The sequence below is a fragment of the Pocillopora verrucosa genome, chromosome 1 (assembly GCF_036669915.1).
Source record: "Pocillopora verrucosa isolate sample1 chromosome 1, ASM3666991v2, whole genome shotgun sequence".
Classification (NCBI taxonomy): Eukaryota; Metazoa; Cnidaria; class Anthozoa; order Scleractinia; family Pocilloporidae; genus Pocillopora; species Pocillopora verrucosa.
The window spans coordinates 22,786,968-22,813,123 of NC_089312.1; the positions used below are offsets into that span (position 1 = coordinate 22,786,968).

Consider the following 26,156-nt stretch of genomic DNA (forward strand, 5'->3'; position numbering starts at 1 on the left):
ACGTCATGGTTTATCTCTTTTTCTTGTTGATTCAGCTGCTAGGTTAAACTTGGGCTCTGTTGCATGATCATTTACTAATTAAATCTAGGGTTACTTCACGCCAAAAAAACAACACGAAACGAGCACATGATTTGATATTGATACGCTTTGTTTGCACTGGCTATTTATTTTCATAAGAACCCTGCCAATTAAAAAATGACTCCAAATTTGTAGTTCTAATTGAAAAAAATAAAAAATTTAATCAGTACGAATAGTACACTCACCTTAATTAAAACACCCTCACTCTCAACTGAGAAACGAAGAATAGTGAAGACAGTTTCAGACCATGAAGGTGCCCTTATCCGTAACTTGTTTGGTGTTGCTTTTGCTTCCATGTGGTAAGTGTTTCGTACAAGGGACTTAAAATGGCTAATGAATGGTCGCAATATTAATATGAAATAATAGAAAAAATGGCCTTTATTTGAAGAACAGGAGCTTCAATGGTTGCCCCCGATTTTTGGGCAAAAAATTGTTATCTTTTAACGAAAAAATTTAGAAATTCATGATTTCTATGATACATTGGTTGCCATAATTGATTAATTCTATACTGGACCAAAAGATTTCTGATGTAAAATCCAAACGTTTGATGAGACAATAATTTCTGTAGAATCAATACAATCAGGGATGCGCCTTTTTGGATACGAAACGAAGGAACAGACCAATTGGTCACATTCACATGGTTAGATATGTTCCGTTGGATTATAATTGCACATTAGAGTCAAGCATCGTTATAATGGGTTCTAAAATCATTTTACACCATCATCTGGAACTTGAAACACTAATGACATAAATAGTAGTGCAAAACCACTGAATACTTAATTAAAATGGTTTAGAGATCAATGATTTCAACTGCTGCAAGTATCCAATTTTTCAAGAATACCGCAATAAATCATGTTGTACCAGTTGTTCTCTGGTCATGCCGTGATGATTCAACTACTTCCTTTATGGTTTTGCAGCCAACTATTGTTGGCTGTGTCCTGTTTCTGATGTGAGTCATAATGGATTGGTTCCTTCTAATTTTCACGTCTGTTCTGATTGGCTGTTGTGAAAAGCGCTGTCTCGGTTTTGCCTTCCTCAATCGAGTGAACCTCTGCCTCCCTCAATCGAATGAGCTTCTGGACATGTATCAACTGAGGATGATTTAACTCCTTTGATTTCTATCCCATTGATATACCGTTAGTATTACACTGCTAAATAATCATCATATCACCAACTGTATAAGGGCTTTTTAATTAGACATTAGCGTCACATTGTTCTAGGCAAGTATCTAGAGAAAACAGAGAAGTATTATTTTGATGTATGAATCATTTTATTATTTTGTTATACGAAGGGGAAGGTTTGTCGTGCTATGAGTGCTTGGAATCTTCCTCGTGGGACCAGTGCACGAACCATCAGGAACCTCGTTACTGTGAACCCGGATGGAAATGCGTAATCATGAAAGAGAAGGCTAAGGGGAAGAACGAGTACTATTACCGAAGAACGTGCAGTGAAGAGTCAGTGTGTAAAGAGTTCTGTAAAGACAAACAGGATTGCGTTTACTCTTGTTGTGGCAGCGATAACTGCAATAAAGGGGAGATCTAAGGAAATGGCTCTTGGATAACTCAACAACGTAAATGAGTTTTGCATATGATATCAATAAAACAAGCATTTATCTGTACAAGGTTTTAAATTTTCGTTGCAGCGAATGCTCGGTAATTGATTGAATCAGCACAATAAGGGAAAAAATCCTGAAAGGGGTTTAACGGTTTCGAATATTTGATGGATCCTTCACTTTTCCGTCGATTCTTTTGTGTTTCTCTTCAGACCAACCAGTTGTAATCTGAGGAATCACCGCATGTTAAATTTGACGGGCTGGCGAGTAAAGGGGATGTTGTGTGTGTACATGTAATTAGCAGGAGACATACTCACAATTCGCTAAAATTTCCGTTCAGGAAAAGCAAAACTGAATTACAATTTTCGCACTCAGAATACTTGAAAAACAGATGTATTCCCGTAACTCAGGGCTATAACCCGTAATAATTGACTTGAAAAGGTTTTCCTAGCCTGCCACAGGTTATACCTTGGGAGTTTTATGCTTTTCGCAAACGAAACATACGTTATTGAAGGAAGATTTTAAACTGATCAGCTTGGGTCTCGAATAATATTGACTGAGGACCAAGCAAAACAACACACGCAAAAAAAAACACTGTAAAATTTAGTTGAAAACGCTTAAAATTGAAAACTCCAGCTCAAAGACAAAGAATGAGCATCATGTCAGATAAATTATTGCTTTACTTTCCTTTTATTTAAGGCGTAATAAAACAACTTCGACGCCGCTTAGCTGAGGGGAGGCTCATAAAGACTCATCATGAAAAGGCAGGAACTTTGAAAAGCAATACAAATATGTGGAATGATACATACTCCTATACAAATGCGTGGGGAAAAAATGCTCTCTTGCTCTATCATTAGAGAAAAAACGCCTTTTTTCAGGTAAAAACATACCGCGAATTAGACTGAATTTGGCTAAATAATTGAAATGCGCATTCGAATTTACTTGAAATTAAGAACTGAAATAAAATGATTGATCTGGCAAACAAAACAAAAAAAAGAGAAAATTGAATCAAAATATTGAAATATAAAACATCGAACTTAACATCTGTCAGAGGAAACCGCGAAAGAAAAAAACACGTCTGTCCAGTTTAGTTTTTACGAAGTACGATATACAGTTATCGGCCGTTTGAGAAAGTTGATGAGAAAAGAGAAATATTAATACTGCGAATGACTACTTTTGCATTCGGTAAACAGTCGCACCAAAAGCAAACACGTAAGGTAAATAAACCAAATGATGATATGAGATTTCTTCCTCTTTCTATTTACAATAGAGATCTATAAATGCGCTCTATATTTGTCCGGATTATTTTTCTTTCAAAAGAATTTTATTTTAAGAATTTCGCAATAGCGGAGGTTACGTTTTTACTGATAATAATCTCGATTTTTCCTCGGGACTAACAATTGTATTGAATTGAATTAACAACTGAATAAGAAATTATAACTCTAATTTATATACAACAAAATTTTAACAGAAGATGGATATGTGAAGCAAAATAATTTGATAGTGTCAATATTGAAAATGTAAAATAAAAAAGAATTTTCGAATGCTGTGCGACTTTGATGCATAGCAAAAGTCGGAAAACTGCTTAGAAATATAAAGATTATGAGTGAAATTGAAAAAAAAAAAAAAACAACTATCGAACAGGAGGAAATGCATAAGATTTCAATTTGACATTGTATTGAATGTAAATAAATTTTGATTTCAAGCACCAGCATAGTTTCTTCATCAAAGTGGAAAAAGCAACGTGGAAATCAAAATGATTGCCTCGAAAGCCGTTTTTTGTTAAGAACCTGTGCTGTTGTTGGGTTAGGATGTGACAGAGAAGATCAAACAGAAAAGAAAATACAGGCCTAAATAGTTATTTATTTTGCATAGATGAGTGATTTGTATTCAAAGACGGCCTGCTTTATAAAAAATAAAGATAGATAAGGATTTAAGACATAGAAGAGTGCTTGATTTTCAACGTTGAAAAGTAATATCTTCTGTCATCGTGAACGGTACAATAAAACAATGTTTTTGATTGAATTGCATATGACTTTGACATTTCCATATCAAAAACCGGGCGCCTTCCAGGGTCAACATTTATTTGCGGTTTTTACCTTCGATTCCTGTTTGATAAGCAAACACCGCAAATAAGAAGGAGATTAACTTCATAGTGGATCGTGCCATAAAAAAATAATAGCTTGACCAGATTTCATAGTAAAAAGTTTACCGGAGGAGATTCAAAGTAGATGCACATACTCCTTTATGAAGTGTCGCATTTAACTGTTCAACTGATCGACTGCCTCAAACCTTTCTGTGTTTCTTTATTTCACGTCAAGGTAAAAAAAAAAAAAGAAATTCAGAATCTCCAATTAGTAACTTTCCATAAATACAATATGTTTTCTTTATGTGCTATCTTATTAACCTCTGTAAAGATCAATCTTTTAATCAAAGATGCTACGAATACTACACTCAATAGAGTAACGTTTATACTCGAGGAAAGCCGAGCTAAAAGGAGGTAATAAGAACAATTTTACTAACGAAAAAATGGTGAAATCTGTATTTTCTTCTTCATCCTCTCTTCTGTACTGGAAATTATTATTTACTGAGATTGGTAGAAAAACACCACGTAAGATTATATATGAAACTTTCTTACTCTTTTCCAAAGGTAGGTTTTCAAGTGACAGCCAACATCAAGGAAATGACCTTAAACTTTATAGAAAATCGAATGAGCAACGCAGCCGAAAGATCCAAAGTCGGCAAAAGTAGTGAAGTACCCACGTGGTTTTGGATCTTGCAATGTGTAATTTTAGCTCGTAACAATGTATGGCAATGGTCTTTTTGTTTTTATTATCTTAACTTTAGGAAATCTTCACACCGCTTGCAACTGGTTCGTCCTATCCTTGTCTATGGTAGACTTGTGCGTTGGTCAACTGCTTCCATCTTGTTCTTTCATCTGCCAGAAGGAAGGAATTTCTTGTAATGCTGTTGTATTTTTTTACGGCATTTAACTCCATATTAGCCATTTATGTCGCCAATACCTGCTTGATGACTTTCGACAGATACTTAGCGCTCGTGCGTGCCCTGAAATACCAAATGTTCATGACCGCAAAGCGATAATAAATGCCTGGGTGTTTCCCGCAACACTTGCCTTTCTACCGTTCACTTGGCGTAACCACATCTCTGACGAAGACAAAAACCAAGCGAAGAAGACCTGTACCGCAGCTATGTTGATACTTTTCGAATTTCTACCACCTGAAATTTCATTATTAATGTACCTAAAAATACCTTTCACGACCCGAGCACTCAGGAGAAAAACAGCGATATAGCTCAACTGAGTTTCAACCAAGCTTCTAGTGCCAATCTCATACCAAGTTCAAGAAGACGACTTCAGGAGAGATCTGTACGAGTTGTTGGTATGTGGTTATCCTGTTTGTGATGTGCTGGAAGTTTGATATCTATAAGTCAATATGCAGGTATTATCTGGAGTGGTCCGTCGAAAAACATGTCTTAGACCGAATTTCCTTGCATTTCATCTGCACAAACTCTGGTGTCAACTGATGAAAAGAGACATTCGAACTGAGATACGAAGACTTACGCGGTGTTCTAACCAATAAACTCGCTATTATGGTTCGTGTCTTGCGTTTTCGTCTTTGTTTTCATCATTTTCAAGTGACTATGTTTTTTAAGAATCAAAGTAATGTTCCCCTCTCTATTTTACCGTGGCACTATGTTTCCATAATCCCCTAAAGACTTTTCACTGCCTAAGCAGCTTTAAGATGAGTACTTTCAGAGAAATCTGTTCGTTTAACAAGGTTTGGTAGAATTGGTGTACTTGAAGAACATATTTAAGGTGATTCCACAGAAAAAAAAAAGGTATTAACTATTTTTTAAAAATTTCCATAAATGATCCTTACCAAATCGCATTTAAAAGATAGGTCATCGTGCTAGTTTAAGAGATATGATGGGCCAGTCTTATCCCATTTATGACAGTACTGGTTATAACCACGTGCGTTTTTTCATTGGTTCCTCGTACGTTTTCGATAGCTGGAAGCTTGGGTTTCTAAAGTGAAACTTTAAAGCTAATGCGAAAGAATAGAAGTGGGAAAATTTTCTCAATAAATTTTTAAAATCGAATCGTCAGTACGACAAATGGAACTCGGCTAAAGTGCATAAAAGAATTCACACGTGTGGGCGGCATAACTTAAAATATATTTCAAATAGAATAAAACACAAAATGCACACCACACAATAAACGTCTTTGAGACATTGTGATGGCACTAATTCCAGTTTTGTATAGAAAACAGCAATAAAATATTTTTTCAATACAATAGATAAATCATACGATGTATCTTAAGGAACCAAGGTACATATTCTCGAAAGTTTACTGCCCTCAGAAGGAAGAGTGAAAGTCAGGCACTTTAGGTTTCAAGTTCATCCGTCCATAACATGATATGCACGCGCACTGAGATAGATATTAAGATGCCATGACAATTAATGGTCATTCTTATTTAGAATACGCCCCAGGAAGCTATGTCAATACTAATTCAACAGAAAAGTACAATTTGAGCAAGCTCGTTGTCAAAATCTGCAAAGTGCTTGTAAGGAAAATATTGTGAAATAACAAACACTTCACAAATCAAAACGTTTACAAATAAATTTGAAAAAAAAATTTTAGCTTTCCTTGAAAAAAAGCTTGGATTCACTTTTGCTCGACCATCGATTTTGAACAGCTTCCTAATCAAAAACCCTCTGGAAACTTGCCTTGATAGGTGATATATTTATACTTCAAAGGAAAGTTTGCAAGAGAAAAACCTCAAAAGTTTCTTCAAAAATGTTGACTAAAAGTAATGATAATGGTTTTTTTTATCTCTCCTTACCAGACATTCCGCAAAATCTTTGTTCCTAATATTTCGAATTAAATATAATTGCAAACTTATAGTCTAATTTTCCTTATTTTTGTGTTTGTCTCAAATTGTCAGATATTAACGCAATTCTACCAAGTTTCAGCACTATTGACACGCATGAATCACTTTTATAATGGAACACCACGTGAAAAGCATAAATACTATGAAGCGTCTTTTGCCATTTCAGGTTATTCTTCATGAAATGCTATTTCTACTGTTTCAAACCCTCGTCCGCTTGTTGCTATTCGAAATTGAGCACTTTTTGTCTCTCTGTTCTTTGATTTTCCGGTTCCAATGCTTCGTAGATACAGACTTTATATGAAAAGAAGCACACCACAGAAATCAAGAGAGCACAGAGAAGAATACCCTTGGTAAACTATAGGATCTATTTGGGTAACACCCCGACTGTATGGTCCACATAACTGTATTACTGCTTGGTTGATTAGTAATACAACGACTGTCCAGCAAATCGGGTTTCCGTCCTCAGTTCGTGCACTTGCAAATTGTTCCCTTTAATGAAGGCAAACGTGAGATTGAGCTCCCTTCTGATATCTTGTTTAAGAATAGCATATACCATTGGATCAGCTGCGGTATTGCCCACCAAAAAAATCCTTGAAGCGTACACCATTGTGAGCGGTACATGGCACAAGGAGAAGCTGTTGCAAAGGCCTCTGTAGATAGTGAAAGACCAGCATAACACGAAGAAGAAAATTACTGCGCCGAGAACCAGAACGGAATAAGACTTTCGATTGCTTTGTCTAACATTTCGCTGCGGAATTGCCGAGTTGCTAGTGATTTGCTCCACTTGAACTCGATGACGTTTTGAATGCTTTAGGGTAATGCGTGATATTTTAGCGAAGGCAAGTAAAAGCCCAGCACAAGGTAAAACGGCGAACGCAAATATTTGTATAACTCTGAAAATCCTTTCGGCGTCTTTGGCTTCGGTAGTTGAGATCAGTGTAATGCAAAGCGATGGCATAAGGTAAAGAAATATGGGCAGCGTCCATCCTATACAAATGGTTAATGTCACTCGTTTAGGAGACATTAAGACGGGATAGCGCAAAGGAAATACCACTCGACAAAATCTATCTCCTGCCATCGCGCAAACATTCACTACCGAGGCACAAAGAAAGTAATTGCAGAAGTTCCAGAATACGAGAGAGCACTGTACTCCAAAGCGATCACAAATGAAAGCTCCCGGTATTGTCGTGATGGATATTAACAAATCAGAACAAGAGAGGGACAGAATGAAGCTATTGGAGGTTGTTTGCAGCCTTCTACGAGTTGTAATCAAGAATATGACTATAGAATTACCAAGGATGGCAACCACTCCAGTAGAACCCAAGATAATCCAAAACCAAACTTCATCTTTCTTTAAGCCTTTAGCAGGTGAAGTCTGCGTTGCATTAACAGATTCGTTCCTTGTATCCATAAAACTCCAAATTTGTGACCACTTCAGTTTAATTCTTACAACCGAAAAAAGTTGGATCGGTTTTTCGTCGCCAGACGTTTTAAGATCAAGAGAAGCCTCTGCGTGCTGGTATCTAACAAGCCCGTGATAACCTGTACACTTATGATGCACAGTACGCGAACTTTAATGCCTAACGACTCCTGGCTGTGTATTTTTATATCAACACCACCACGCAAAAGTTATACATTAAGATCTTTTAGATAGCGCTTCAATCTTTTCATTGGTTCGGCAGACAGTCTTTAGCATTAATTGTTGACGCATGTAATTTTTATCTCCAAACTTTAGATTGCCTCGGAAGTAAGAGCAGCTGTTTCCCTCGCAACATTTTCTGAAGAACATGCAAATAAGGTAATTTTAGTTTTGAAGTTTACTTTTGTATACGTTTTTGCCGCTTTGAACTCAGATTGCTCAATAACAAATATAAGTTATTAAAGGAAAAAGCATCCACGTTAATAAATCAAAAACAGCTAAATTTCCCATTTCTTTTGTCTAATGTTCACTTGATGCTCATTTCCAGTTATTAACTACTAAAGCTGACAAGCTTTATCGTGCTAAAATGTTCCTAATAAGAGTCTGACAGCACCGTAAATGATGAAAAACAGTAAAGTGGATTAATCGAGTTCAAAGAAAAAACCACAGAAGAAAGCAATAATTTCGTCTTTCAGCCGATGTTTGCAAAGCGGGGTCTGTGACAGTGCTCGATATGCATACATATGCTAACGGAAATAGTAGGATAAGCTAAGCCAGTCACGGAGCAAAAACGTGTCATTCGCCTGGTGTTTAAAATCAAGACGTCAAACGCATTGACACAGAAACAATTTTTTTTTTCTTATTCTCTTTTTTTTTGCTTTTGGCTAGGCAAATTGCTTTGAGGCATACTCACAAACTTAAGTCTTCTTGTTGCAAGCAGCAAGATTGTGAGATGCGCACATATTCTTTTTGAATATCTTAATATGATTCCTTTCATTTGAAAGAGGAGCCCACGAAACTTTCCGGTTACCTTGAATGAATTCTTTTCACCCTCAATGATGAAAGGAGACAGCCTGTCACTTGGGAGATAACTTCGCTAAACAAATTACGTTGAATAGACTGAATGGAGCGAATTTTTTTTTTGCTTGGCAAGAAGACAAATATAATTTTTTTTCGTTTTTCGTTTTTGTTTTTTGTTTGTTGTTGTTGTTGTTGTTTTTTTTTATTATCGGTACAAAGACTACTCTCTATGACAAGAAAAGGGCGTTTAAGCTGCTGAACGTGATCAATCGGAAACAATTTTTTAGGAAAAAATACAGACGGATTTGGTATGTCAATCTTTCTTTGAGCCCTTGACATTTTACTCGTTATAGCTTTTACATTAAAATCGGTAATAAACCTCTATGAATGTTTTTTGCTGTTTCATGTTTTGCTAATTACCTCATTTATAATGGGAGAGATTTTATAATGCACTCACGTGTGGAATCAATTTTTTTTCTCCTTTAATATTGCTTGTCTTAAAGTCAATGATCAAAAAGGTTTTTCAATTTACAGAAATGTTTCAACCTTCATGCTGAAATAACTGGGTTTAATGAGCTAGAATGAACTAGGAGTGAACTAAGGTGACAATGGAAGAACTAGTAGATAGATAGCTAATAAAGCCCCGTCACGTACGAACAAAACCGATATGCACATACTGCTTTACAATCATCAAATTAATAATGAACCTGTATAAGTTTGTTGGATCAAGCTCCGCCCAATTTCTTTTGGGCGTAAGTAGGTGCAATCAACCGCCGCCTCCAAATGATTTTACGATAATTAAAACATTTCGTGCAAGAGGCTAGATAACTTCTTTTTCGCACGCTGGCGCATGATGAAAACACTTGGTTTCTTTGGTAAAAGTGTTCTTTGCTTTTCCTTTTGTATAGTAACTGTTCCTACTGAAACCTTTGATCAAAATCTGATCAACTGCTTTATCTCATCTCGAATGTCACTCTTCAGCAAGGCGTATACAAAGAAATTCACAACAGAATTGAAAAAGAGAAATAACCTCGATGTTTGGACAAAAAGTAGCGAAATTGTACAGAAGTTGTAATAACTGCAAAATGCCCTGTAAGCCGACAACACCCAACATATCTCAAACATGATTATTACAGCGAAAAACGCGTTGACAGTTGATCTTTCAATCTTCCTTTTCCGCTGGGTTCTAATGTCCAAATTAAAGCGAATGGCTATTTCTAAAGCCTTTATTCGGCGACTTTGGTTTCTAACAATGAAATATAGACGAGTAAAAGTCAAAAGCATGACAATGCAAGGGAGAATTTCAAATAAAACCAGGACTATCCCTAAGTATATTTGATTGGCCCGCTCTGCTCCATCAAACGTGCTGTTGGATGCATCTTGCGCAGCTGGCGAACTCCATTTGAGATCCTTCCAACATAGAGGCATCAGCGTTATCATCATGGGCAGAACCCACGCCAGGGCGATCAGTCGCAGTGCCATTGAAGTTGTCATTACAGACGCATACCGAAGAGGTCTTGTGATAGCAACGTAACGATCAAAAGTCATGACGCAGAGGTTCCCGACTGAAGCATAAAAAAGTAAGTTGTAGAACATAACGAGCACTCCGAAATTGGCATCAATCCAGAACGTGTAGGCGATGTATGATGGCGCCACAATCAGTCCTACAGAGAGATCAGCGATCGATAACGACAGCACGAACCAATTTGGCGTCACATGAAGTCTTGCGCGTGTAACGATCAAAAATATGACCAGGGAATTTCCACATATTATTACAAAGGCCATTACAGAGACTAGGATCCAGTACCAAAAGGCTCCCTTTCCCTCAATAGTGTTGGTTGCTGACATGGATGCAATTTTTTTTGATAGTCTTTATCTCCTACGAAACAAAACGAAATGAATAGATACTATTAATTTCATCGTAAATATTTCTGGTTTGTACGAATACGAAAAAGAAGGAGTGTAGGAATATTCTTCATTCACCTCTGCATACATGAGGGAAGAATCTGATACACATAAAATTTGAAAAAAAAACTTGAAATAATAAATTGGAACCGATCAGGTATTTCAAGAGCATTGTGTACAGTACGCTGAGTTGAAAGCAATCCTTCCCATGCCTGTTATGTATGGGATATATTCAGAAATTTTCAAATTAAGTAAATGAACCACTATTTAAAATTACCATATGGTAAAAATTTTGCTGAAAATTGTTCAAGTGTTCCATTGGCCTTCACTATCGATCAGACACCTCGCAGGACTTTAGATGAATTTTCATCACCAACGTTTATCTTCATTGTTTGAAGGGAAAAAAAGCATGGAATTGATAATCGCATCTATTCAGCCAGCGGCTTAATTAATACAAGGTTACTCGAAATCATTTTGTATGCATATACGAGTTCTCATCTTGGACTTTCGTGATCGTGGCTTAGAAGCTTATGTTCAGTTTGTTTTGTGTTTTTTTGTTTAAATTTTAATAATTCAGTTTCGATTACATATGGCGATATACAACCTACATCGAACCACTGACCTATAACTCAGTTAACTCAGTAAAAACCATTACCATTCCTTAATGTCAGCGATCTTCAGTCAGTGAAGACATCTTTTTTGTTGTTTTTTGTTTCATTTATATCAAACACACCACAAGCCAGAATGCTAGGGAGATTAACTATTTATCTTAGTTAAGCATGCCAGGTGAAAGTCAAACTCTATTCAAAATATTTAAACCACCTTGCGAAGTTGTCAATACATACTCAGTTCTGACTCACCTTGTCAATATCAGTTTTGTGATGCCGAGGCCGAGGCCGAGGCTGAAAATAGAAGCAGGATATGTCAAACATCAGTTGCTTCCACTCAGTCCGTTGATAGGAAGTTGTTTCAGTCACTTTACCTAAACAGAGAGGATTTGTTGTTAACACCTAAAATGAATTTTTTATATGAAATAACACATCAAAATTCAAATTGACATATCATATTCAAATTCAATTCAAGCAAATTTTTGGAAGGTGTCGATGTGATCCTTTAAACACAGCACTGTAAAATTGTGTCTAAAAGTGTTCCTCAGTTTTACCGAAATTAGGCATTTCTGAATTAATTTTCTTGAGTGCTTTTAAGTCCCCGAGCCAAACACGAAAGATTAAAAATTGATCGAGTAAATAAATCGCAATATGAGGATGAGGAGATAAGAAAGCTGTCATTAACTTGCAACTTCTTAAGTTCTTCTGCAGACGTTTGGCAAGTAACGAGTCACTAATTGTTTGTGAGTAGATAGCTTTACACTTTATCTCAGGCTTATATAAACTGTTGGCTGCAGCTCGCATTAAACCGCATCCCACTCAGTGAATTTAATCAATTTAAACTCCGCTTTGGTATAAAAGGACGAAAATTGCCTTATAAAATTGAAAATATTATATTCACAGCAATAACGTTGCCGAAAATCAAAAAGCGAAAAGCCTTGTGGAGCTTAATAAGGCAAATCCAATACTTCCCAGGAAAACTCTGCAGCTTAAGGTGATTCCTAAATACTGCACTGCACATCCTGAACTGCGCAAAAAAATCACGTAATCAGGCGAATAAGCGCGCGCATTCAGAGACCACGGTATCGTTTTTTAATGGACTAGGTTAAGAGGTACGATGATCTTAAGTTCTTGAACGAGCGCGGTGACCTACATTTTTTGTGTGCATAATTTTGGTGTACTTATTATTCCCCTCTAATTTAGAGAAATTTAAACCAATCATCGAAGGGAGAAAAATAGCTAAAAGCGTGGACGAACTTAATACTCGTGGATGCAAATGATAGAGTGGTTTAGCAAGAGGACGGGAACGTCATTTCAGAACGGCGCGCGCAGCAAAAATGCCGATAGAAACTGGGTCGAGAAAGCCGTCGCGTTGTGTTGAAAAGTGATTTAGCAGTCGTTGCAACGAGAATCATCGCCTCGGCTTTTTAAAGATCACCATCACCTTTGAATTTTCGGTTTTATAGACCACTCTAAGGACAACGAAATTATCTTCTTTGAGAGTTATGTAACGAGCGCAAACAGAGGATAGTTATAGATACGGCAAGTAAGTTGTTAACTATGAATCCACATGGGCGATTAAACTTTTAAACTAGTACATTTCAGTTTAGTCTCGAGTCTGCTGATTCATCTATTAAATTTTGAAGCCCACTAAATAGTTTTTTTCTATGATTTGTGTCGCTGTCATTTCGTTTCGTGCTACTAGATTTCAGCACTACTCGTTTTTCTTCATAATTTTGTAAAGGATAATTTGGAAATTGTCGTCGTTTTTCCCCTTGTTTACTGAATATTCTTCTCAATTATGACAATACATCTCTTTTGAGCACCACCTTCTTCGAGTTGAATAGCATTTTGAACGGAATTATCAGGAATTATGGCGAAACCATGTAGAAATCAAGCGACCCAAAGATGGAGTTGTTTACGACGAGTTCCTATGTGAAAGAATGAAATTAACTTAAACTAGTCATCAACGAAACGGTTAGACTTAGGAGTAAGACTTCGTTCCAGTTTTATTATTTTTTTTTGGTTTTTGTTTGATTTAATTTTTTAAACGAATGAAGTCGTTCAAGACTGAATTAAATTAATAGATTTAGAAAGCCGTGCTGAGATCAAGTTGATTGTCATTTTATTTCGAAGCGAGAGCATTACTTTCTTGTCTTAGTTTTCATCGGCGCTGATCAAAAATTTCAAACATAAAAAAGTGCACACCTGAGCTATTCTCAATTTTTTTTCATCTCTGACTTCAATTCGCAGAAAAGCCCATCATATCTCATTATTGGTACGGAGACCTATCTTTTTTATTGTAGTTTTCGAAAAATACATTATCAGGGAACATTTACGGCAAGTTTAAAGTTTAATTCAAAATAGAGCTTGTTTGCATTTTTTAATTGTATCCAGACCTGTTTAGTCGTTCTCTTACGAAGTAAGGTGAAGCGTATCTCTACGACCTTTAATCATTGGTTTCTACCAATATCTTACTCCCTGTATTAGAGGCGCAAATATCAAAGGCAGAACTTCCTAGATCTGATTATTGTGACCTCCGACCGCAAACGAAATTAAAGCAACGAGCAATTTACAGAACTCGAACATAAGCGATCGCTTTGCTAAAGAATTCTACGCTTGTAAAATAAAAAATTTGAATTCGTAGTTCTATAAATTAATACTTATAATTTAATACCACCGTACAAAAACACGTCTCACCGTTTAATTCAACGTCTCTACCTCTAGTAAATAGTTTTAGTAGCACTAAGTCGAGTTGTTGTTGAATTGCTGTGCTGCAATTTCCCAATGAACCTAACTCAAGCTTGATTGTGTAATCAAGTCGTTGAAACCGAGCGGATCAATAACATGTTGATGATAACTACTTTTGTGTTTTTGGCTTTTTTCCCATAGAAACTCGTGTATTGTATCGCTCGACAGCTCTATCTTCGACTGTACGATAAATGATAAAGACGGCTATTAAAACGCTCGACGTGATCTCAACGTGGTCGAACGGCGGGAATGACACGGCGTGGCGTGGTCAGAAATAAATTAATAAATAAATGAAATAAGCTATTTCTAATGATAAAAATGTTGTCGATACTCGTTACAAATAACCGTTCAATGAGTACATTACAAAAACAAGAGAATATTTTACCATTCTTAAGACTTTTCGATATTTAGAACTGCTCTTAGCAATCGGTTTAAAAAGTGAGATCTGCAAGACCTTTCAACTGTTTGATGGTTAGTATAGAAGTACTTTTTTGGTGGTTGACGGTAAGAATTTATCCATTTTGACGGTTAAATTTCAGGCTGTTGGCGAATGATGGTTAAACCCCATTGAGTCACCCGGATGTTGCTAGAGGAGGTTACGTAATAACCAGTTTTTTTCTAACCTCTGTCAGGAGCGTGGATGAGTACCTTGACAGTCAAGCAAATGAAAATTCGATTTTATCCAATTACTGTGAATGCAGCCATTCTCCCAAACAGTAAATACTATCGAAGGTTTTTAAACAGAACTATCGTCTACACTGACATTGAGGTCCTCGAGTGTACAAATATTTGGGAGAGCTTCTCAGGAAGCGGCGCCTGCGATTGTTGAGCAGATACTAAAGTTTTTCTTCAATTTTGTTTCTGTTTTTCACCTTGTGTTTTATTCTTTAAAATTACTTGTCTTTGAATATTGTGTCCAGAAAGCATTTCGTCACTAGTAAGCTGTGTCTGATAAAACCATCTCCTTGCATCCTCATTTCAGCTTGCTGATCCATTCTAACGAAATATAAATCATTGAAGCTGCAGTTTGTATAATTCATTAGATCACGAAACAAAATGACACAACTCATAGTACAATCTATTGTACTCATGGCTAAAATTCAATGTGACTCATGAGTCAAACGTCAACTTTTTTTTTGTTGTCACCATTTTTTATATTATTTATGATACTAATTTGTTCTTTAGTCGCTTTGTTATTCAAGGAGTCTCTTTGTTAAAGATGTATGAGCTCTTCAAGGTAGCCATTTTCCTTTTCAATTCTTCCCTTAGATCACTCTTAAACGCGATGAACACGATGGGATTCATCGCAGGATTCAACAACATTAACAGCCAAGAGATATCAAGCAAATCTGGCGATAGATTGCACAAGTCGAAATAACTGCACAATGATGCATACAAGGACAAAGTCCAACACCCAAGAAAGATCGTTATGACTGCAACGGTTACTTTAACGGAAGATCTCGGCAGCCTTCGTCTCGGAAATCTTCGGCGAAATTCTTCTTTGCTTCTCATTTCCAGCCGTGAAAGGTGCTTACTATTAGATGAGGATCTTTCTTCTGACTCCGTATACACCCTCGAGTGCCATTTTCTGTATTTAAACACAGCCTTTCTTGGAGGCTTTCTTGAGAATGTTTCCTTGTTATTAAAGTTTACTTGACGCAGTTGAACTGTAGCTCTTTTTGACTGTAGCTGTGCTACTCGGATTATCTTCACATTCGCAACAGTTAGCAAAATGCATGGAACAGCCACCATGAAAATCGTTTCTGTGATAGTAAAAATGCGATACCAGGCTTTTCTTGTTTCAGGCTCAGCGTAGAGCCAGCAAAAATGAAGGGAGAAATTGAACAGGGGTAAAAACCACGAGATCGCAATAATCGTCCTAGTGCAACAGTAAGTCATTAAATATGGATACCTGAGTGGGTAGGCGATGGCGATAAAGCGATCGGCTGTCATGGCGCACAGGTTATAAATAGACTCGTATAGAAAAAGTTCCTCAAATGCACCTTTAAGATAAATGTCACATGTGCCAAACCTCTTACACGCAATATTCGCGGGCGCTATGCTCAAGCCAACCATTAGGTCGCTCACAGCCAAGGAGAGAATAAACCAGTTAGTTAATGTGTGTAGTCTAGATCGCCTTATAATCAACCAGGCAACGACTCCATTCCCTGTTACAGCTACGAGGCTGACAGCCAGACTGCTGTATGTGTACCACGACATGACAGCCTTCAGAACTTGAAGGTTATTCCTCACTCGAAAAAAGCAAGTTTGTCAACGTGTTGAGGACGGAATTTTTTTGTTCAGCCGTTATGCTACCTTGTGCTTGAGTCAATCATATGATACGCCCTTAGGCCACGAGTCTATATCCTTTCTTTTAAAAATCACAAATTTAAATATTCATTGGCTTCAGAGATTTTAAACTAATACATAAATTTTAATCTGTCAAACACCTGCAAAAACAAAAAAAAATTATTTTTATCCTCATTCCCGAGAAATAAAGAAAATGTAAAGCACGTCTGATCCTGCTCAGCAGCAAGTTTCCTCACCTTCGATAGCAATTTACAGGAGGAATTTCAGCAAGAAAATTCGATAAACCGGAGGGTCATAGTTCCTCAGCCAAAAGAACTGTTCTCACTTAAAAGCTTAGCTTTTATGTTATTGTAAACAAAATTTACGTTTGTTTGTTCAAGCTTGACAGAAGCGTTATTAATGTTTTTTCTTTGTCTTATTCGCACTTCAGCTCAGATGTGACACATTTTTGCCTTATTTCTTTTTGCATTGAAATAGATTGACTTGTTAAGCCTCCACCCGCAAAGTGGCTCATTTATGGGCGATTTATTGAATAAAGTGTTTTAAAAAGATGAATTAACCTCCGACCGATACAATTACAAGATATTACGATCTAACCTCACATCTATTTTAGTTTAATTAAACATGAACCTCTGTTAGTTGTATGGTGAGCGCTTAATGGAGAAATCTTGTTGACTGTCAGTAATTCGAGTTCACTTGTTTATTTAAATACATCGCACTAGTGCACAAACTGGGCGCCAAAAAAGCTAACAGAATTGGTTCTGAATGACTCTGAATTTATTTAACCTCCGATGCTTCTGACACCTTACTGGGTAAAATTTGCCATTGTGATGAAAACAAAAGAATAAAATTTATTCTCAAGCCGCCTAAAAAAAAGTTTTAAATCACGCGGTTGCCATCTCAGCAGATCTTTTAATAACATGTTTTCCTATCTACGATAAAACTGGGTTTAAAAACTGGCATTTTAGCTTTATCACTCAGTCCTTCAGACCTACACGGAGTAGAGAGAAAGAAGTAAATAGCTGACCGTGACGAGCTGTCAGAAATAGCTCAATTTTTATCATCATTACTACCACTACCATTATCAGTAGTTTTATCGTCATCATTATCGTAACTGTTATTTTCATCACGTGTAAAATTATCATTATAATTATTAATATTGACATCATTATTCTTTTATATCTTTTAGTCTTTTGTAGCTTGCAAGATTGAAACCATTTTGGACGGTAACATAAACACATTCTCAAGCTTTGCGAATTTAACTATTTGTCTCTTTTAGGAATACTATATCGATATCACTTTTATCATTTTTTTTTGCATTGAAGTTCTGTATGTACCTGTAGCTTTCACTTGAGTTCTCGCTTGTTTTCTGAAAAGAGTTCTTATCAATATTTTTGTCATAAATCTACAATGCAAATCACTTGTAGCCTTGAACACACAGCTTTATTGACAGCAGAGAAATAAAAACAGCAGTTTTACACAAATTCCAGTTATTTAGTTTGTCTAAAGCGTTGTATGTGATCTCATGATATTTAATTTTTTTTTCTAAAATAAGAAGATAGAAAGGAATCTCTCTTTCTTGAAAGTACAACCGCCACTTGAATCTACACGCGTGTGATACTTTTTTTTACTGAAAAAGATTGTTCGTCACAGATGACTGTCTTTTGAACTCGTTCTTTTATGTAGTGTTTACTGACTAATATATTTTCTTGGTCTACAAAAACGAAAATAATAATAATAATAATAAAAACAGCATACTGAAAAGTTTTCTATATACAGCAATCTTTGCCATCAAAAAAGGCGAAGAATGAAATTACATAACTACATTCAAACAGAGACAAAAGAAAAGGAAACTGAAATTTGACCTGCCGTTATCATTGACGACAAAAACGTTTTGCACTCTCAAACATATTTGCCGAACATAGGAGATGTAATCAAAGAATTCAAAAGGTTAAAAGATAATACAAGCAAGGCAAGTGCAGCTGAAATTCATTTTCACCTGATCAAAAACGTTTTACAGTCTGTATCAGAGAGTGAAAAACGTGTTCCAAACGTTTAAAGGTGCATACCTTCCATGGCAACGAGCAAGATTCGTCACATATGCAGCATTCAGTCTGATTCAAGGTGAAAACAGCTGCCACGCCCAATTATCGCATATTTTCAGGACTGAATTCAAGTTAGAAATGATCGCTTTAGTTTGTGATAAAATTACGATGAGGTGATTTGAACCAAAGGCGAATATTTACGTTAACTATCTTTGTTTGGTGCAAAGCATGGAGTAATGGAACATGTTCATACATTATTTTGTTTGTTTATTTTATGGCTCATTTGCGTAAAATTAAAAAAGTGTTAACTAGTGTTAAAGCATTGCCTTGGGTGCATCTTTGTTCAGTACAGTTGTAATTAGTTCGTCTCATTTGGTATACTTTTTTTTTTCAAGAGTTTCCCTTGACGACTACAAGCACAATAAGCGGTCCCCTTTCAATCTTTAATCCCAAACACATTTCCGTCCACATAGATAAATCAGTGATATACTGCAAATATTGTTCCTCGACTCACGTTTTACCTCTTATCTTATCTATATTTCTGATTGCTGCTACTGCAACGGTACAAAAACAAAAAGCAAAAGAAAATGAATAACATGTTAGAGTGGATGATTTTGAAGCTAAAATAGGGAAACGAGGTATACAACATTAGTTTACGAGTGACATGAACATTTGTCAATGTTCTGTTATCCTGATGGTTTCTATAATATGGAATATCAACAGCTGCGCTGTTATCAGTTTTTCAGTTAAAAAGGCTTCATTCAAATTTAAACCAAAGCCGCCACACCTGAGACAAAATGGTACAAATTTCCATGTCAATACTTCACCAAGGCTCTATTCACCTTAATTGTAATTTAAAGGGTTGGAGAGGGCTATTTTTCATACGGCTGTCAGGTAATGTTAATAAATATATATTTCCTGAACACCATCAGTGTCAATTAGGAAATATACGTAAAATATTTAATTTATAAGTGATCTTTTTATTGGTGATAACGGTGTCTCAGTTCAAATATCAAGTTGATGTAGGATACCAAGTTGTTTTCTTTGAATTGAAAAGCCTGACTCTCGGGTAAATTAATTCAGTTTCATTTGCGTGTTAAGTAGACATGGTAGCTTTCCTCATTACTTATTACGCTGGGTCAATTAATATCTGAAGCGGTGAGTAAACACAAGGAGGAAACCTAACTTTTTTCTTCTACAATGGAGGAAAACTTGACTTTACCCAAAGTGGATTTAGATAACAACACTTCAAGTTCACTGCCAGTTTACTACATTATCCTCGCATCGCTTATCGGGTTCGTTGCAGTGTTTGGGAATGGGGTAGTGATCTATCTCATTTCTACAAGAAGACGACTTCATGTGGAAACCAATTACTTTGTGGTGTCCCTTGCTTTTGCAGACATGTTGGTAGGCTTGTTTCTTCCCACTTTCATCATCGCCTGTGACTTCTGGTCGGACTGTGATAAAACAACTTATTTCATGTTTTTTAACCTGTTCACCTTAATATCCATAGCGAATTTATTTGCCATGACAGTGGATAGGTATATATCGATTTTATATCCTCTGCGTTATCAGTCATATGCCACATCAAGGCGACTTTTTGGCACAATCTTGGTTTCGTGGATTATTCCAGCATATCTCTCCTTCTCTCCGCTTTTCTGGACACTTGCAAGTTCGGAAACAGTTAAAAATACGGGAAAAAAAGTTCATGCTTTAATTGTTATCACTGCATTCGAGGTGATACCCACCGTTGTCATGCCAGCCATGTATATCCAAATTTTCGTAACTGCAAGGCGACACGCGCGGCAGGTTGCAACACACCAAACTCAGCTCGACTTCAACAGTCAAGTCAACAACAGAGATAACATGCAACAGGCGACAGCAGATGCGGGCAAGAGAGCCTCTCATACCTCACAACAAAGCAAAGGTAAAAGGAAGACTGCAGATTTATCGAGTGTTATAGTATTGGGAGCTGTCATAGGCCTTTTTGTTGTTTGCTGGTCTTTTGACACAGTGATTTCGCTCTGCAGTAAGTTAGAACTGTGCGTTATCAGTGATGGTCTTTTCAGAGTATCTGATTTGATGATTTTTGTAAATTCTGCCATAAATCCACTCGTCTACGCGTTTTTGAAGAAGGACATAAAACGGGAATTTAGTTTTATTTGTTGTTGTACCGTGGCAATGAATGAGAAGTAATTTATTTTCATGAGTTGTTATGTAAACCAGCATCAAGCTTGTTACCTCGGGTTGGTTATGATAAGTAGCTATATTACTTTCGATGTTAGAGATCTTTGAACTGCACAGTTTTAAATACAAACAAAGGGATAAATATAAGTATAAATAAGAAATTACGCGTTTCCGCTCAAGCAATCCAAAATGTAACCTCCTGTGAAACATATAAATAATTTTATTTATGTCAATATATTAAATTTTCAACGTTTGCAAGGTAATTAAACCAGTAATAAAATTAATTGAACTCGCTCTTTGAACCATTTCGTCATTTTTCTGAGTATGGTCATGAAGACCCGATCGTCAAATCTTTTTTAAACCAAGCCACATTGCTTACAGCATCTATGATAGTTAATAACTATTATCCGAAGTGGGGGTGGCTAATGGTGTTCATTTTCCATGGATATCCATCGCTGGCCACCGGCACTGAGGTGAGCAGTTCTTTTAGCTTATAATAAAACAGTCACATAATATAGCGCAAAAAGATAATTCTAACTCACTTATTTCTGCAACAATTATAACCAAATCCCGCACGAGCCGCTCGGAAGTGAGAAGCAAACTATTAAAGATATTTGGGTTTAGTGGGCGCTTATCCATTGTTTTAGGATATGCATGCTAATATTAATTCTTCATTTAATGAGAAATAAGTACTGATACAGACTGACGTTCCAAAAGTTTTCTTGAGACTTGATGTAATGTCATTGATCCGTATGATGAGTTTCCTAACTCTTGTAATTTTTTTGGGGGGGGGGGGGAAAAAGTCAGTTATAAGCAAGCAAATGAATAATAAAAAAGCGAAGCGACAACCGAATTCAATATTTTGTTGTTTGGTAACAAATGTAATCATGGCTTTTATTCTTACTGTGTCTCATATTAATTTCTTCCACGAAAATACCATTTTTCCTGTTCCGTATCAACAATCTCGTTTTCAGTTGGTACCTTCACCATTAAGAAAATTTAAAGCTAAGAGACTAAGATAGGCGTGGGTATCATGGGTGTAGGTGCTCATTTGCATTTTCTACTAAGCATTTATTGATACAATTGAACAAAACGGAACAAAATCGTTATTGTACAACTAACCATCTTGCGGCTACAATACTTCATCTATCATCTTTGTCTTACTTTTTGAGCTGATTTCAACCTTAGATTAGATTAGAGGCGACCCATTACATGCACTTATTTTCCATAATCACATCTGTGCATACTTTACAACTGCATGGCTTATCAACACTCGTTTTACAGTCACAAAATCTCTTCTGAAGTTTTGCCTCCCGTTTGTAGCCCCGACCACAGCACATCAAGGTGCAGTCACCTTCTTTAAGAGAGTTCAATTGGCAGCGGCGGCCACGCGTGCCTGGAATGCCGTATTCATTCTGCCGATAGCAGTAGGTGGGAGAGTAACGGATGTAAACCAGAGATGATTTCCTTGGTCTCTTTCCATTTGGTCTGTCGCGGTACCGCTCAATGGTTCGCAGAAAGGGTGAATTGTTCTTTCCTCGTTTGTGCGCAGTAACCCTTGTGGCCAAGTGATACTTTCCCTTAATGATTCGGCTGATTTTGTGGAGTGGTGGTAAAGTTAGATGGCAAGACTTAACTCTCCCAGTTTTTCCCACTGTGCATTTTGCCACTCGATTCTCTTGTAGAACCTGAAAAATGTTTCACAGGTAATTAGAATCATGCTTTGGTATAATACACCATTAAATTGAATCTTGATCTTGCTGCCGCACAAGTGCGAATCATTTGGGGCTGACAGTGCCAAGTGACCCCTACAATTGCTCAATTAAACGAAAGGGGTAGATAAGCTCTTACGCCCCCTACATCCCCACCCTGATATGAAATAGTAGAAATATACAATTACATCCTACAAGAGACTGTAAACTGTTATATTCTCTCGCATCCTACTATGTTTTTTATATCTGGAGTAAAACCCCATCGTTGAAAACTCGTGTTTCTCTCCTGGGAGTGTCAATTTCCTATAAAAGAAGGTGCAAGACCGATTTTCTGAAAACTCACGCCGAAAATTAAAGACAGTACGGTTTGTGACAGATGGGGACCCTACTATCTAACCATAAAATTATCTTTAAACTATTTCATAAAATGCAAGGATGGAAAAGCTCACAAATGAAGTAAAAGGATAACAACTTGAATATCCTACTGTATTCACCTGAAGTCCAACTCTGATATTGTGCTTCATGACAAGTGTATCAATAGCGCTTTTATTTCTCCTGTCATTCAGCATAAAACGTTCAGATGAGTAAGTTCCAAAGTGAGCATTTGCACTACAACCTTTCCGTTTCCAGGTCTGCCCGTACCTGGGACGTCTGATTCCCTCGCAGCGGCATTCCGTGACGTTTTTCGCTGTGCAGGCCTTTGTTACACTGTAGGCTATTGACGCTGATAGCAATGCAGATGTAAACGCCGCCTCTCTTGTCCCAGCTGGAAAGTGAGATAATTAAATGTTATAAGAAAAAATTCCACCTTATTCAGGAATAAGAAGGAAACCTGGAGTACTAAGAACGTAAAAATATCACATACCCAGACGTTAATAGGCACGTTTACCCTCATGTTTTGTATTAGTGCGTATGCGTCTAGATGAAAATAGTTTTGTGTTTTTGATGTTAGCATAACAAATTAAAAGCGGACACGTAAAGACACGTAATGAAAAATACTGAAGATGAGGACACCAAAGACGAATTTCTTCATAAACAACGTGAACTAAGGAACACTCAAGAGCAGGAACAGATAGGACACAAAGATAGACACTCACTGCAGAAGCTGAGCGAGATGACTAAAAGAGGCCTATCGGCGCATGCAATTACAGATCAGAGTCAGAACGAAAACTGACAGAAATAGGGCCAAAAAAAATGCAATTACAAAGGTCGCCGAAGTAAACCAACAGCTTCTTTTTATGAATCACTCCGGATCGGGCTAAAATAATATTTAAATGGTAACTTTTAAACTGGTCGGGGTACCGTTGTGTTAATTTCGATATACGCCAAAAACTTTCAATTAGCTTCAAGCGGGGACGATTTTGATTTCGTGCCCACAACTCAGGAGAGCAGGAAGTACTCGCTGTTCGACGTTATTTTGTCAGCATGGAGCCTTGCCAATGGAACAAAAGTTAACTTGAAATAAAACATGACTCTTTGATAGCACTTTCCGCACATTCTGTACGTCCTCAACAGAGGAATAACAAGCAGTGTGGAAACTGGGGTGATTAAAACTGCCCTTTGTGTGCAATTTTGATGTTTAATCACATTTCTGTGGCCATTAAGACTCCATTTGATCCTTAACCTTTTTACATCTGTCAGTTTGGACTTTCCCTACAACCATAAAGAAACGTAAATACGCCAATGATAACAGATGTTGGAGTTAAGAAAAACAAAGTCATGTTGATTTAAAACAAAGCATGGCTGACGTACTCACCTGGTGCTCGTTCCAAAAGACTTTTGTTTACAAGCGCACTACAATTCCACCTACTCCACTGAAATTCTCGCTCGCATTCTGATAATCCTCTCTCGATCCCTTTCTTTATTGCAGTCTCGAGTCCAAGCACTCTGAAGCAAAGCTTTCTTTGACTCACGGACAGTCCTGGTGCTTTGTGACACCACGAATCAGAGCGGCGTGCCTTTTTAGCACTGCTCGTGTCACTGCGAAAAAAATTGATAGCACTTCCCACTCACTTGGAGAGCATTAACTTAATTAGCAATTTAACGTCTGTTTTGATTTTCGTGAGGAATTGGCTTTGGACTGTACTGATCGGGTATAACTATAGCTAGGCGTATCTTTATCAAGCGCCATAATTTCAACGCTACTCGTGAGTAACATATACGTTTCCTTTGAATTTTGATTGATATGCATCAACGGGAAAACCCAGAATTTCACCTTCGGGGAGAAAAAAGAATCTAAAGACATGGTTTCCACTGATAGCTCATTGAATTCTCCTCAACTCAGCACGACCGGGGCCGTCAGTGTCAACGCTGTTTTGAATGTCAATTGCAAGTTGATCTTGTCCATGGAACACACATAATTTTTTGCCTGTTCTGGTTAGCAATGTGATGGATCTTAGTTCAGATCTCAGGTATTTTTTTGAAGTAGATGCGAGTGGACTGTTGATTATCTCAGTCAGTCCTAATTTACCCACAGATATTAAAAATACGTCGATGTTAAACAAATTATCACTACCCAAATATCTATTTCTCTTATTTTGAAACAGACCGAGGCAAGGGGGAACTTCGCTTCAACATTATTCTCGCTCTCTATTGAAAAACGATCATGTTAACACGACGTACATGTTTTATTGTCGGACAAAGATCTCGCTTTGCTCGAATGAAATTCCAATGGCTCTTCATCGAGACAAAGTAGGAGACGCTGAAGATGACTCGAACACAATCTATAAAGATTTAAAGTTAAATCAATGATCACGGCGTATTGACTTGTGTGTCTCTTTTTAAATCTTTGCAGAGCCTGTATTCCTTATATACCTGTATACCATGTTCTGAGGTATTAACCTCGACTTACATAGAAGAGCATAATTGCTTTTCAAAAGATACGTGGATATACGTCTTGGCTTGAATTTCGAAACTAAGTTGAATAGAATCAATTAGTCTGTGTAAACTTGATAGTGATCTTTCCTTGATTTTACAAAATCTTGCGAGAGGCTCATCAACCTCTTCGCATCGAGATCAAAACCAAGATCCCTAATTTTCATGAGCAAAAGAACCCTTTTTCATGTCCACGCTGAGATTTTTTTTTTCATTACTTAGTGACATGTATTTCTCACGCGAGTAACTTACCCAAAACAGTACAACAGGAACACTATGAACCCTACATAAAGCTTCATGACTGCAGTCTCCCAACTAGCAGTGGTTTAATGCTTACATGGACCTTTACTTTGCTGCTGAGGAATGTCCCTTCCGTGGTACCCTGCTGCAAGAATAATATTTCCAACCTATCTTGGGCAACAAGAGCTTTTTACACAGCTCGACACGCGAAAGGTATTAATTTCATCTCCTGTTGACAGAATTCGCTGGAGTCTTTGTTTTTGTACGTTATGACACGACATGAAAAACAACTCACGACCCTGGACGCTGTTTGAATTTGTTTTGGTGCGCGTGTTCTATTTCATAGGATTTCAAAGTTCATTCCACTTTGGTTTTTTGTGTAAATGATCACTTGCTTATGTAGACAGAGTTCAAATGCATCACGTTTTCACATATAAATGTTCGAACAATGTCCTCGAACAATATGCTGGACTTATTTAGTGGTTATAACTAGCTATCTACATTCAGAATCTCAATGTTTTTAATCAGTGCGATCGTTCAAATC

General features: G+C 37.0%; 5 protein-coding genes across 5 annotated transcripts; 2 read left to right on the forward strand and 3 right to left on the reverse strand.

Moving 5' to 3' along the window:
- The first annotated feature begins 258 nt into the window (after positions 1-258).
- Positions 259-1,688, forward strand: LOC131796863 (uncharacterized). Its single transcript, XM_059114472.2, has 2 exons — positions 259-377; positions 1,370-1,688. Exons 1-2 carry the CDS (start codon positions 326-328, stop codon positions 1,618-1,620), a joined length of 303 nt encoding a protein of 100 aa, XP_058970455.2. The 5' UTR covers positions 259-325; the 3' UTR covers positions 1,621-1,688.
- A 4,127-nt stretch (positions 1,689-5,815) lies between these two features.
- Positions 5,816-11,254, reverse strand: LOC131796704 (uncharacterized). The gene is made up of 3 exons (XM_059114311.2): positions 11,163-11,254; positions 9,930-10,859; positions 5,816-8,111 (listed from the first exon to the last, which is right to left on the reverse strand). Exons 2-3 carry the CDS (start codon positions 10,826-10,828, stop codon positions 6,962-6,964), a joined length of 2,049 nt encoding a protein of 682 aa, XP_058970294.2. The 5' UTR covers positions 10,829-10,859; positions 11,163-11,254; the 3' UTR covers positions 5,816-6,961.
- A 4,187-nt stretch (positions 11,255-15,441) lies between these two features.
- LOC131796705 (octopamine receptor beta-2R-like) lies at positions 15,442-16,464 on the reverse strand. The gene has a single exon (XM_059114312.2). The coding sequence runs from the start codon at positions 16,462-16,464 to the stop codon at positions 15,442-15,444; it is 1,023 nt and encodes a 340-aa protein (XP_058970295.2).
- A 3,335-nt stretch (positions 16,465-19,799) lies between these two features.
- Positions 19,800-20,795, forward strand: LOC131796706 (octopamine receptor beta-1R-like). Its single transcript, XM_059114313.2, has one exon. It carries the CDS (start codon positions 19,800-19,802, stop codon positions 20,793-20,795), a length of 996 nt encoding a protein of 331 aa, XP_058970296.2.
- A 755-nt stretch (positions 20,796-21,550) lies between these two features.
- On the reverse strand, positions 21,551-25,801 carry LOC131796796 (protein Wnt-7b). Its single transcript, XM_059114399.2, has 4 exons — positions 25,625-25,801; positions 24,255-24,478; positions 22,993-23,264; positions 21,551-22,474 (listed from the first exon to the last, which is right to left on the reverse strand). The coding sequence occupies exons 1-4, from the start codon at positions 25,669-25,671 to the stop codon at positions 21,995-21,997; spliced, it is 1,023 nt and encodes a 340-aa protein (XP_058970382.1). The 5' UTR covers positions 25,672-25,801; the 3' UTR covers positions 21,551-21,994.
- Positions 25,802-26,156: the final 355 nt, after the last annotated feature.